The sequence below is a fragment of the Esox lucius genome, chromosome 8 (assembly GCF_011004845.1).
Source record: "Esox lucius isolate fEsoLuc1 chromosome 8, fEsoLuc1.pri, whole genome shotgun sequence".
Taxonomy (NCBI): Eukaryota; Metazoa; Chordata; class Actinopteri; order Esociformes; family Esocidae; genus Esox; species Esox lucius.
In genome coordinates this window covers 26,947,248-26,961,405 of record NC_047576.1, presented here as the reverse complement: position 1 = coordinate 26,961,405, position 14,158 = coordinate 26,947,248, and the positions used below count along the sequence as shown (strand labels likewise).

Sequence of the window (14,158 nt, the reverse complement as noted above, 5' to 3'; positions counted from 1 at the left end):
GAGCTTCAGAACCAGCTGGCTTGGGGGACTTCTCTCTGGTCACCTCTTGGGATTTGAGTGTTTCGCAGTACTAGGAGTGGATTTGGTTTTTAACTGATTATAGCATTTGGTGGCTTTTTTGTACCCTGATGCTCTTACAGAATCCCACATGCAGCATTTTACCACTGGTGACATTTTTGCTTTGTAAGCAAACCCCCGCCCACACTTCACTGCTGTATGTAGAGCCAAGGCTTCTAATATGTAGTCTAAACTTTTTAATATTTTCAATATCCTAATCGGGGTGTCTAATTTAACAGAGGATTCAATGGCATGGAAAGTCCTTTTAGCTTTGTCTGTCAGCTCACCTTCTGCCAGGTTGAAGTCTGTACCAAATTGTGTGTGTGTGTGTGTGTGTGTGTGTGTGTGTGTGTGTGTGTGTGTGTGTGTGTGTGTGTGTGTGTGTGTGTGTGTGTGTGTGTGTGTGTGGGATTCTAAATGAGCAGAGTCAAGTAAAACAGTTTGTCTTTGGGCCTTTTCTGGAATGTCAATGTGTGTGTTTTTCAGACATCTGACGGAACTCTGGCTGATTATCTAATTGTTCCTTTAACTCCTCTCCTTACTATATTGTCTGTATGCAGGAGATGTTTAATTTTTCTCTCCCTCTATTTTTCTCCCTCCCGCTGTCCTCTCACTCTATCTCATCTCCCCCTCTCTCCCCTAAACCTTGATCTCCCGCCCCTCCCTCTCTACCACTCCAGTCTTCTGTCTTGCCCTTCCCCCCTCTTTATCCACGCTCATACCAAGTCTCACACACATGACACAGCCCATACAGTGACACACAATACCGCTGGCCTCTCTGTCAAACACAGCCCATACACTGACACACAATACCACTGGCCTCTCTGTCAAACACAGCCCATACACTGACACACAATACCGCTGGCCTCTCTGTCAAACACAGCCCATACACTGACACACAATACCGCTGGCCTCTCTGTCAAACACAGCCCATACACTGGCATGCCAGGCAATGTGGACTAGAGCACAGAACAGGGCCGTGTCCTAGCTGGGTGGGACAGTGGAGGTGTCCTAAGCTTGGTAACTGATAGTAGCTGCCAGATTCTATTCCAGCTCTAACTTAATATATATATATATATATATGTATATATATATATGCTGTGTATTTCTATGTGAAGTCACTGCCTGCCTGGGCTTAGCGTCGGGTGTTAACCTATAGGCTCGTAACTCGAGCGTCAACTTTTCGCGGTTAACCACACGACATTTGGTAGGTATTTAAATGTGATACCCTGCCATATTATACAATTAAAGTGTAGCGTTAGCCTAGCGCGGGCCGCGTTAATTCGGTCCGACGTTAGCCTAGCCCTCGGTATGTCTATCAGGTTCCCACTGGGAATCAAAGGATCAGCCCCGGGGAATTTGACTGGAGACTGGGGAGGGTAGTGGTGTAGGGCAGGGGTGTAGAAGCTCCTGTATCAGACTGCCTGTCAATAGCAAGATTAATAGTCTCCCAGAGTCTCGGGTGGCTGTGGGGGGGACAGGGTCTTTGGCAGAGTGGGACAGGGAGTGCTGTTAGCTGGAATTAGCCGTCAGGTAAGGAGAAGTGCTGCTTGCCAGACTCACAGCAGCTGTGGGAACCGACTAAATGGGGAGAGGCAGGGGATCCCGGAACAGACAGACAGACAGGCAGGCAGGAGGAGAGGAATAGATAGCAGCCTGTCTTCTGACTGTCTCCTGACTGCAGGCTTTCTACACCGTGCTGCGCTGCAATGATGACATTATTTGATAATCCTTAAGGGAACGGTGGTGGTGCTGGAGCAAGCTTTCTGCCACTCTGTCAGGGAAATAGACTGGATGAAGAGAACAGGAGGTGGAGGTCTGGAGTGGAGGTAGATCTACTCAGACTAACAGGAGGTCTGGAGTGGAGGTAGATCTACTCAGACTAACAGGAGGTCTGGAGTGGAGGTAGATCTACTCAGACAAACAGGAGGTCTGGAGTGGAGGTAGATCTACTCAGACAAACAGGAGGTCTGGAGTGGAGGTAGATCTACTCAGACAAACAGGAGGTCTGGAGTGGAGGTAGATCTACTCAGACAAACAGGAGGTGGAGGTCTGGAGTGGAGGTAGATCTACTCAAACAAACAGGAGGTGGAGGTCTGGAGTGGAGGTAGATCTACTCAAACAAACAGGAGGTGGAGGTCTGGAGGCGAGGTAGATCTACTCAAACAAACAGGAGGTGGAGGTCTGGAGGCGAGGTAGATCTACTCAGACAAACAGGAGGTGGAGGTCTGGAGGCGAGGTAGATCTACTCAGACAAACAGGAGGTGGAGGTCTGGAGGCGAGGTAGATCTACTCAAACAAACAGGAGGTGGAGGTCTGGAGGCGAGGTAGATCTACTCAAACAAACAGGAGGTGGAGGTCTGGAGTGGAGGTAGATCTACTCAGACAAACAGGAGGTGGAGGTCTGGAGTGGAGGTAGATCTACTCAGACAAACAGGAGGTGGAGGTCTGGAGTGGAGGTAGATCTACTCAAACAAACAGGAGGTGGAGGTCTGGAGGCGAGGTAGATCTACTTTGTGTGTGCAGACACAATTCAGCCACTGCCACTGAAAAGACATCAACGGTGTGACAGCCTTCATGTCCCATTCAGTCACATACATTGTAGTGGAACCATCATTTGATCTGTTACTGCATGATAGGAGAACATGGCGATCACCCATCCAGGGTGCCTGACAGGTCCTAGTCTTGGAGATGGATCCAATCCATTTAGAGCTGTAGTTGGTGTTTGTGGGTGTGGGGTTGTGTGTGTTTGTGTGCAGGTTTGAGAGGGTTGTGTGTATTGAAGGGGGTGTGTAGAGGGGTGTGTGTGTGTTTAGAGTTGAGGGTGTGTGTGTGTTTAGAGTTGAGGGTGTGTGTGTGTTTAGAGTTGAGGGTGTGTGTGTGTGTGTGTGTGTGTGTGTGTGTGTGTGTGTGTGTGTGTGTGTTTGTGTGTGTGTGTGTGTGTGTGTGTGTGTGTGTGTGTGTGTGTCCACCTCATCTAGCATGTTGCATATGATCAGCCATCCATCTCCCAGACCAGCCAAATATCAGTGTCACGCAGACCCTAGTTGAAATAGCTCCTCTAAAGACCTTGTGTCTCAAGCCTAAAGCCATCCACCTATCTAATCCTAAAGCCCAAAATCTGTTCTTTGGTTTGACATTGATATTTTAGTTTTCTAAATATCTTGGTAAGTTACGGTATCAATGTACTTTCTGAAAATAAAGTGGCCGCAAATGTATTTTATTGGCAGTTGTGGTTGCCTAGTGGTCGTCTAGTGATGGACGTGCCTCAAGCCAAGGAAATGCTAGTATACAACTATGTCTGAGGAGAGTAGATCGATCATGTCCCGGGCCTTTTTATAATGAGACAATTACTTAGCTAGCTTGGTAACGAGAATGTTCAGTCAAATAGAATACCATAGGCCAGACACAGGGGAGCATGGGAAGAATCTACAAAACAGGGGCTTTTTGTGCAGATGTCAAAACAATAAATGTAGGATACAGTGTTCCTTAATCAATGGAATTCTGTCCTATATTTGATTCAAATCATTTCATGGTGGGCTTGAATTCGGTTTGGTCCCCTGTTGGTGTGGTGTGCGTGCGTGTGATGTTTCAGAGGGCATTTGAGGCAGGGGAGTGTGGGAAGTTACTTGTAAACTAAACTGTTAAATAGTTTTCCCATTCATTGTTACAATAATATTGGTTTGGTTGTTGTTGTAAATGTTTAGGTTGATGTAAAGGTTAGGTATAGGGACAATAGTTTATTTTAATGGTACTAAATTCCTCACGTGTGTACACGCATGCGTGCTTGTGTTAGGCAGCAGCTACCAAGACTAGCTGTTAGGTAGGCTATCTGCACTGCTGAATGAATACAGCAGATCATCTGTAGTTTCACAGCATAGAGTTGTGTGTCATCTTGGGATGGATTGGTTTCATCTATGTGTGTATGTGCATGTGTGTTTGTATGCGAATAATGAATGGGTGTGCGCTGATTGTAAACCCCAGCAGGTTGTGTTGGTTGAGTGGGTCCTGGAGCAATAGGGTCCCAATCTTCTACTAGACCACCATGAACACACACTGTGTGTGTGTGTGTGTGTGTGTGTATATACACACACACGGAAACGGGGGTCTCAATCTTCCTCTAATAGACCTCTGACAACACGATGGGGGAGCAAAAGACTGTGCTCCCCCTCTACAACACACACACTCACGCTGTCACACGTGTAGGGCTGTCATTAAACAGCTGAAGCGGAACATGGTTGTGAGTCGCTGTTTGGGACTAGGTGGGTATGTTGGGGTGTTTTGAGTGGGACTTAAGGAGGGGGAGGTCGACGCAAGCCAACACACACTCACACAAGGCGGTTAGAGGTTTGTAGCGTAGGTCTCGGCCCGGCAGCGGTCTTTGACAAGCCCTATTTGTCATCTGTTAGGAGGTCCAAATAGCTCTGACTACAATACAGATGACTGCTAGGAGAAGAACACAGCCCAGGCAACTAATCCTGTACCGCCATACCACCCTACACACACACACACACACACACACACACACACACACACACACGTCCACAACACGCGGCCTTACCTCATACTGTGTTTTGGGCAGGTCCTAGTGTTGTGTGTGTGTGTGTAGTGGTTTGATCATGGGTAAATGTTTGTCTGAGATTAATTCTCCATCTGATCCAGAGCTGTGTACTGCCTGACAAATGAAACTCGCGCCTCGCTCTCAGCATGAAAGACAGAGTGAGGGAGAGAAATGATTTTATTGGCTTGTCATTGCTCCAAGCTGCTGTTTGTTTCCTGGTCACGCTTTGTTATTAAATGCTAATCGACATGACAACAATCACGGCAATTGGCAATCAAAGACATTAGATGCAGATAATTGGAAGTGAGTAGAAGGGGCATGTCGTTGGGGTCCCTCCCACTCAGTCTGGTCCTCGATCTCTTCTTCCTTTCTCTGCCTGCCTCTCTCTCTCTCTCTAGTTGTCCATCTCTCCTTACTTTCTTCCTCTCTCATTAAGAATACGAAGTCTTGTCATAGTGAGCGATCTGTGGCACTGCTACAGGAGAGATGGGAAGCAGGCAGGAAGAGCGGGGGCTGGGTTGGGGGGGGACAGCTAGACAGAGAAGATTTTTTCTCCTGCTGGTTCTCTGGGTTTGTCTGAGGGAACAGATGGTGATTTATATGAGATGGGGAGACTGTTTTAGGCTCACTGACACACAGCTGTTTCAGTTGCAGGATTCAGTTGTGAAATAGTTACAAATGTATACTTCAATTCTCAAATTGTCCAAAAGTTAGTATTCACTCTAGAATTATCCCAACGTTACACGTCATAAATGAGGATCCCATCCCAAAATTTGATTTGAGCTAGATTTATCCCATCCTCTCTAGAAACAACTGTCCTGTTTCCTCTTACACAGTCATCTGACACTACCTGAGCTGTCACAGTACTCCTCCTGATCCTTTACTTGCTAAATTGTTACTCTTGGCTCTGATAAATCCTCTAGTTTGGTAAATTGGCGTAAAGCAGCGGATTGCGATCCTCGCAGATGCAAATGCCATCCTTTACCCAGCGCAGCGTGGCAGCGTGTGGCAGCTGGGCCTGGCTATCATAAAGCAACATGATAGATACACACCCAATAGAAATAAATAACAAACACTCCTATTCTTTCCACCCCCCTAGCCCCCCCCCTCTCTTTTATGCCTATCCCCTGATGGATCTGCAAAATGATATAACGAATGAGACTTACAGAGGGAGAGAGGGGATATGATTTATTAGGCTCATATATATTTCTTCTTTGTTATTCCCTCATCTTTACATGTGAAGCTTGTTAAAGAGCACACCTGTCTGTCGCAAAATTCTTGAAGGGGTGCGTGCATGTGTGCGTGCGTGTGCGTGCGTGTGTGTGGGCAGGCATGTATTCCTGCCTCAGGCCTGTCATCTATAGATCTATAGATTCACTTGTCTGACAAATTGACCCTAAACCCAGGCTTGCCAGCCTATCTCTCTGTGGAACATGCACAATTAGTTAGCAAAAGAGGATCCAATGATCAAATGCACATTTCTATTTAATCGGCCTTGGGTCAACCGATGTTCATCAGAGCATTAGTACCATTAGGATGTGCACATCAGTATGCCGAAATGCTGTGCCCTGTATTGGCTACTTGACCCGTCAATGCCATGTCAATCCTTCACTCTGTCCTCCCCAGGTCCCGCCTCCACGCAAGCCCATGCATCTCAGAGGGTGTTCAGAACGCGCTATAAAATAGTCACGCGCCTGGGCGGAGCTGCTGGACACACCCCTCACTATAGCCACGCCCTCTCCTGGAGAGCCAAGAGGATCCAGACAGCCAGGTAAAACACACACACAATGTTCCGCTATTATAAAAAATAGACAGGCTTCCCTCTACACATGCTAAGTATGGCACACAGACACACACAGGGCTTCAGACACTACAGCGTTTCTGGGTAGTGTCTCCCTTGAACCCCCAGAGTTCAACCGGAGACACTATCATGTCTTGATAGGAGTTGCATCATAGTCCGCACAAAAAGTACAGAAAGACCGATTTTCTTTTTACCTGCGAACACTCAGATTTGAACTAGCAACCTTTTGTTTCTTGTCAAATTATTTCACTTCTGGAATACCTGCTGCCCGTAACCTGCATGTATGTGCCGGTGAATACTTCCTGGTTGAGTGAGCTGTGTGATGAGAAGAAGAATGACTTGCCAATATGTGCTTCAGAGGACACATCCCGGGTCTTCTACTCTCCCAAACCTTTTAGAACATATGAAATCCCAGGACGTAAAGCCAATAGTAATGTATTGCACTCACAGTTGCTCGTACAAACTTCAAACTCTATGTAGTCACGTTACTAGTTAGATGTTCATTTCAGACTGAGACAACCATTTCTGGGAATGTTTTATCAGGTCATTGTTTGGAAAAGCAAATGTTTTATTGTTATTAATCAACAGAACGAATGACTGTTTAGGAAAAATGTGTGTACTGTTTATAGCCCTGGTTGTCCTAAAAAGAAAATGGTAGAACACTTTAATATGAGGCTAAATATAAGGGCTGAGCAGGCTGCTATATATTTTTTCATAATCAAATGTTTTATTGGGTTTGTGGGGTGAATTAAGTATGACTGAGTAACACCATAATCGAGAAAGGAGGGCCTCTGTCTAATATAGCAGGCAGCCCGTGTCGTGGTGGTAGCTTGTGTCTGGAGAGGGGAGGGACCCTGACAATTTATGGAGCTCATTTTTACACAGTAGATAACCCAGGGAATAAAACATTTACACCAGTGTTCTGCTCTGTACGCGCTACACATTAATTTACACCTACAATGGGATCTCAGAGAAGGCCCTATGTGTGGTGGGGGGGGGTACTCATTCCAATCCCCCACCTCTCTTTGCCGCTCTCTCTCTCTGTTTCTTTCGTTTCCTTTCTTTTTCTCTCTATCTTCTCTCTTCTCAGTGTGTCATTCTGAGGCTGATCCAGTGATATATGAAGCTAAATGAATGTACTTAATAAGCCAGTGTGATTTCCGGGGCTCTTACTTAACGGTCTCTGCTCTTCGTCCCTCCTCAGCTCCTTACCTTTCGTCCTCAAATCAGATCGATATAGCCGATGGATAGAATTCTGGAAAGTCAACCATATTAAAAAGAAAAGAGGCTTCAGATGATATGAAGCGGTTATGGGGTCATAACTGGGGAGAGTTAATTAATGTTTATGATTAGGTCATTATTGGGAGACATGCGTTAACTTCATGTGTTATTTATGAGCTCGTTACTGTGCGACGGACAGTTAGACGGTTAGTTAATGGTTTAGTGTGGTGATCATTAACATAGTCGTATGTTTTATTGCACTGGTAATGAATAGGTAATGTGGTTATGGAGCTGGTTAATGTATTATAATATTATTATAAAAGGCCAGTTCAATTGGCTTACTGTGTTAATGTTACAGTGTTTCCCTAAACCTTATAATTGGGTGTGGTGGGAGGAGATTACAAGCCATTGCATATCACACACACGTGCACGCACACAATGTAATTGATGGTATCGTAGTGAGCCGTGCAGGTAAAACACCATTTCAGGTGTCTGGTGCTGATAGTGACACATGGGGGGGGGGACTAGGAAAGACAAGGTAAAGGAAAAATAGTTTTTGGAATGAAGTTATAGGATAAAAGTTGTGGTTAAGTGTTTAAGTTTCGTTTTAGCCCAGGGGTATTCAACTCTGGACCTCAGAGCCAGTTACTTATTTAGACCTGAGACACCAGGTGGTTGCAGTTAATGATGAGGTGGAACAGAAAAACATGGTAGGGACTTGAATACCTCTGGTTTAGGCATTGGGTTAGAATTAGCCAAGGTCTTTAGGGTAAATGTTTGGTTCATTATTAGCCTTTTGGATTAGGTGAAATGTTATTAACAGAATCAAATTTGGAGTCTCCGCAAGAATAGGAAAATGTGTGTGTGTGTGTGTTAGTATTGTGTGTGTTGACATTGTCTTTAGACCTCGGTAACTGGTGTGTTTGTGTGTTAGTATTTTGTGTTGACATTGTCTTTAGACCTCGGTAACTGGTGTGTGTGTGTGTGTGCGCTGTGTAATTCAGATTGAGCTAGATGAAACAGTGGATCTGTGCTTGGGGTTGTGACTGGAGCCTCTGGTGACTTATTACTATTCATTTAGCCGCTGCAGTAAATATTGATTCATCAAGGGATTTTCAATTTGAGCCGTGCGACATGCCGTGAAATATCACCAAGTCTGGTCCGTGGGGGGATCGGGGGGGGGGTCCTCCTCAGAACCTTCCTCCTCTGTTTACCCCTCTCCTCAGTCTATCGGACTGTGTAACACCTCCTGCACGGCCACAAAGCTTCAGGGTTTTCTGGGACTGGGGGGTGAGGCTGTTACAGGGAAAGGTCCTGGTTGTCCAGTACAGAATCCCCAGATGTAGCCGCACACTAATCATGTCCCTGGGAATGAACTGGGTCTGAATCCCTGGGTGCAGATCCACCAGCTCCGGCCACATGATGTGTGGATCTGAACATCTCTGTCAGCCTGTCACCCTCCACTCCTCACCTAGTTCCCCAGCCATGCCCCGTGGAGGTGAGCTGACCCGTACCCAGAATGCTGTGTAGGGTTCGCTGTGGTCTGAGAGGTGTATTTCTGTCACAAGAAAATAGATATCATCTCCACATTAAGTCCATTAATAGTAGCAGGAGTCGAATTAAGAAAAACGTAAAGCATGCCACGCTCCCCAGGATAAATGACTGCCCCTCCACCCCCCCTGGTTTCCCTCTCTCTGCCCTTCCATCCCCCCTGGTTTCCCTCTCTCTGCCCCTCCATCCCCCCTGGTTTCCCTCTCTCTGCCCCTCCATCCCCCCTGGTTTCCCTCTCTCTGCCCCTCCACCCCCCCTCGTTTCCCTTTCTCTGCCCCTCCATCCCCCCTGGTTTCCCTCTCTCTGCCCCTCCATCCCCCCTGGTTTCCCTCTCTCTGCCCCTCCACCCCCCCTCGTTTCCCTTTCTCTGCCCCTCCATCCCCCCTGGTTTCCCTCTCTCTGCCCCTCCATCCCCCCTGGTTTCCCTCTCTCTGCCCCTCCATCCCCCCTGGTTTCCCTCTCTCTGCCCCTCCATCTCCCCTGGTTTCCCTCTCTGCCCCTCCATCCCCCCTGGTTTCCCTCTCTCTGCCCCTCCATCCCCCCTGGTTTCCCTCTCTCTCCCCCTGTTCTCTATGCCTCATTTTGTCTTATTCCCGCACCTTTTTCTGTTGTTCTCTAGCTCTGCTACTCGGTTATTCAATAGTTTTCCTTTTCCTCTTTTTTCAAACACTCCCTATGTTCCTTTCCTTATCTTTGCATCTCAACTATGTCCCCCTGCTTCAGTCTGTCTAGATCATTAACTGTCCGCTATCAGCTTTTCACCTGGTTCATTAACAGCATGTCAGTCCTTGATTGTTTTTTGTTGTTGTTGTTTTAGCTGCTGTTGAGGCACGCGTGGCGTGGCCTGTTTGGGTGCTGCTGTCATCGGGTCTGCTGCCGCTGTCGTATTGATCCTTACAGATTGAGGGAGACGGGGCAATAAATGCAGCTCAGTCTCCGCTCTTTTCCTTTCTCCCATACATTTCATTCACTGTTCGTTCAGCCAGCTTCCGGTCAAGTCACTCGTCACAGTGTCTCACCCCCCCCCCCCCACTCGCCTCACAAGAATGTCTCCGTCGTAGTTTCCCGCCCGCACGACCTGGCTGCTGTCAGACATCTATAGCCGACTGTAGTTTTGCCCTAGATTGTCGCTTCCTTTTCTGTGCTTTGTGTAAATGTTACCGTCTTAGTGTATAACGAGTGTGTTCGTAACCACGTTTAACTGCCTGGCGCGAAGCAGAGAGCTCTCCGGCAGGGATTAGCTAGATGAGGGTTTCTGCTGCTCAGTCTGTTCCAAGGGTAACTGTTTTCCCAATATGAGCTTACTAATGCTTTCACTGCAGGCAAACAGACCAGAGCAGCATTATTCAGCGCACTCACGCGACCCCCAAATTCTTCCCTGTCACCAAAACAAAAGTCAGATCATTCATCAACGGCCGTGGTTGTGCTGAATCGCTCTCTCCTTCATCTGTGTGTCGCGGATGTTGAGCGCAGGACACACACACACAAACACACACACACACACACACACACACACACAGGCATGCAAACGCACTGAATATAATCACAAGGGAGTTCCTCTCTGCTCATTTCTCCGTCTTTTCTTTTGTCTTGCTGCTTCTCTCTTTCTTCCTTCCCTCCCTTTGTCTGCTCTCACCACCTGCAACTCTGGGATCCTGGTCCATTGGGTCAGTCTACCTCTGCTGTAAATATAGAAAAACAATCTTCTCCGTGTGCACCCCTCACAGACAGGCCGAGCAGCTGTGCAGCCCTCTCCCACCCACTAATACTCCTCTCCTCGTTCCGTCCTGGCGTTGGTCCCATTAAAGAATCACCACAGTGATTGAGATGCTGTCTGTGTCCTGGATGTGTCCCCAAGGTCCGGGGCGGTCCGGCAGTGTGTCGGTGAAAGGTCTCCCGGTGAGAGGAGCGTGCTGTTCGGCAGGGGAGGATTTGTGTGGCGGACGGGCCTGGAGGAGCTCTGATAACGGATCTCCTGCTGGGTGGGTGGGTGGCTGGGGGGGGCGGGGGGTCAAGGGAGACGCAGGGAACAGGTCAAGGACAGGGAACGGGGATCTCTCAATCCTCTCCTAACGGCTTGGCCCTTCTCTGAAGAGGGAGAGGTTTGACGCCATCCCAATCGTCATCTTGGGACAAAGACCAGAATATAGACTGCTTTCTCTCTTTCTTTTAAATGCTTTCCCTATCTTTTTTTAACTGCTTTTCCATTCTCATCTGATTCTTAGGTAGCTTCTTTTCCCATTTCTTTCTGTCTAATTCTGTCTCCCTTTCTCTGTCTCCCTCCCGTCCTCCCCTCCCGTCCTCCCCTCCCGTCCTCCCCTCCCGTCCTCCCTCTCATTAATAGACAGATTACATGGTGATAGTGGGGGTAATAGTGGTGGTGGATGGGAGCTAATATGGTCCCACAGAGACTGTTGTTCAGTAATGATGTTGTGCTGGAGGGGAAACTCATTCAGACAGCTGCCTACCTCATATTACTACACTCATTTACACACACACACACACACACACACACACACACACACACACACACACACACACACACAAACAGATGCTCATAGTGCACAAATCTCATGGAGACTATGGACATACACCATCACTTATACAGGATGCACCAAAACACACACACTGACATTTTTCCCTGAAGCTCCGTCAGTGTGTGTGCCCCCCCCCCCCCCCACACACACACACACACACACCGTGTGTGGTGAGGGTTAACTACCGACCATGTTAAGTGTTCATGTCATATCCACATTAACCTCCATGACGGCTCTCCTGGCTGCGGGGCCCTGCTAAAGCCTCCCAGGGAGCCAGTCACTGCTCCTACATTAGCCTCCATTACGGCTCCCTGGGCTCCAGTTGCCCTGTGTTGGGGCCACACCGATCTTGTCTGCGTGAAACTGAGTGTCCCCGCGGGTGAGTTATGGCCCGTTGGAGGAGAGGGAGCTAACTAACTGGCCGTCCGTCAGTGCGATGTTCCCGCTCCTGTTCTTCTCTCCTCACTCGGATACGCACGGAGGTGTGTGTGTGTGTGTGTGTGTGTTTGTGGTCTCCTTTCTGTAATGGGAGGCGTGATCTCTGGCTCCAAACACATTTCCAACCCATCTGAACTACAGCAGCAAATTACCTCCAGCACCCTGCAGACCAGTCCCTATCCCACCCAAACACAAGCGACAGACCAGAGCAATTTATCGCTGTAACTACCCCCCCACCCCCACCCCCCCAACACACAGGTACACACACCTCCGCTGCACATGGTGACTTCCTTCGCTTCTGGATGCCGTTGTGTGAATATTTATCTGCGTGTGTTCCTTTGGCTTGTGTTTATATGTATGGACTGTGTGTGTGTGTGTGTGTGACTGTGTGCCAGGCGTCGAGGGGGGGGGGGGGGGGGTTACTGGGGGGCAGCCCTGCCTGCTCTGGCCTCCTGCCCTGACTATTATCTCATTGATTTCCTCCTCTCCTCTTTTCAATTCTCTCCATTTCCACACTGCCGTCCTTTCCATTAGGGCAGCAATTTAACAGAGTGCTGTGACATGGGAGAGGAGGAGGAGGCGGCAGGCAGGTTAAGACTGGGAGGCATAACTAGGTAGAGGAGGGAGATGAGGAGGTGGGAGGGAGGGAGACAGGGAGATGTAGTAGAAAAGGAGTGCAGAAGACAGGCGTGAAGAGGAAGGGGTGGAGCAGTGTTGGGGAAGTGAGCACATTTCCAAACCCCTATCATTCAACTCTGAATGGGTCTTTTGGCCCTGGTAATATCGCTATGTTCTCCAGGAGTTCTCTTAATGATCCTCCCTTCACACCACAATGTTTTCTTTCACAGAAAGCCCCCTCCCAAAACCTGAACTAGTAAAACTGTTCAAACACCATGCTCTGTGTACATACCAGTGTTTCCCTCTTATTGTAATCAGAGCTGCGCACCGCCACTGCTAAATTGTGTGGCGCCACCACAGAAAAACAGAATATTTTTGTTTATGAATGTGTTTACCTAGCTGTGCACACCATTTACCATCACACTACGCAGCTCCATACGCAACAAATTGTGATGCACTGTGTGTTCTGACACCTTTCTATCAGTACCTGCATTAACTTTTTCAGCAATTTGAGCTACTGTATCTCGTCTGTTGGATCGGATCACACAGGCCAGCCTTCGCTCCCCACGTGGATGAGCTTTGGCCGCCCCTGACCCTGTTGACCGTGACCCATGACCCTGTCGCTTTTCCTTCCTTGGACCACTTCTGATAGGTACTGTCCACTGCAGTCCGGGAACACCCCACAAGGGCTGCAGTTTTGGAGATGCTCTGATCCAGTCGTCTAGCCATCACAATTTCAACTTTGAGGACAGAGTGTACACTTGCTGACTAATATATCCCACCCACTGACAGCTGCCATGATAACGAGAATATCAGTGTTATTCACGTCACCTGTCAGTGGTCATAATGTTATGGTTGATCAGTTTATAATGCATGTAGCTATCATCTGAGAGACAACCAAAGGTAAGAAGCTAGCTAGCTGTCACAACTCAAGAGCTACAATAGATAGGCTTCATGCAGGCAACATTAGAGATTCTGCAACAACAATATGCCTTCAAAATAAAGGTTTCCGCTGAAACGCTGAATGTATGATTGTCACGATTGACATTTTGGTTGGCGATTAATTACATGTAATAGATCCAGAGTTGATTTTTCTGATTCGTGGTGTTTGCTGCTTTGAGCACCACCTTTCTGGAGCAAATCCGACAGTTTTCCTCCTCCAAATGAATAGGCTCAAGTGTTTCAATTTGGCTTAAAAACAAAATGCGACCAGAGCGGTGCAGTTGTGTTCGGCTTTGGAACTACCACTAAATCAATGTTGTTAACGATTGCTGTTCACAAATCGCAACCGCAAAGCAATGAAAATAAAATGTTGCTGCGCCTTGTAACGTTTCACTTCTCGCTGTGCTGCAAATATTTTAGCCTAGTTATTTA

The 14,158-nt window shown here is 47.7% G+C and overlaps 1 protein-coding gene across 1 annotated transcript in view; it reads left to right on the top strand.

Moving 5' to 3' along the window:
• The window catches only part of zc3h3 (zinc finger CCCH-type containing 3), a 61,760-nt gene that overhangs the window by 27,316 nt on the left and 20,286 nt on the right, over nucleotides 1–14,158 (top strand). The window contains exon 4 of the mRNA XM_010872465.5: nucleotides 6,245–6,389. Coding sequence (XP_010870767.4) covers nucleotides 6,245–6,389 — 145 coding nt within the window. The remainder of the gene's footprint in view (nucleotides 1–6,244; nucleotides 6,390–14,158) is intronic.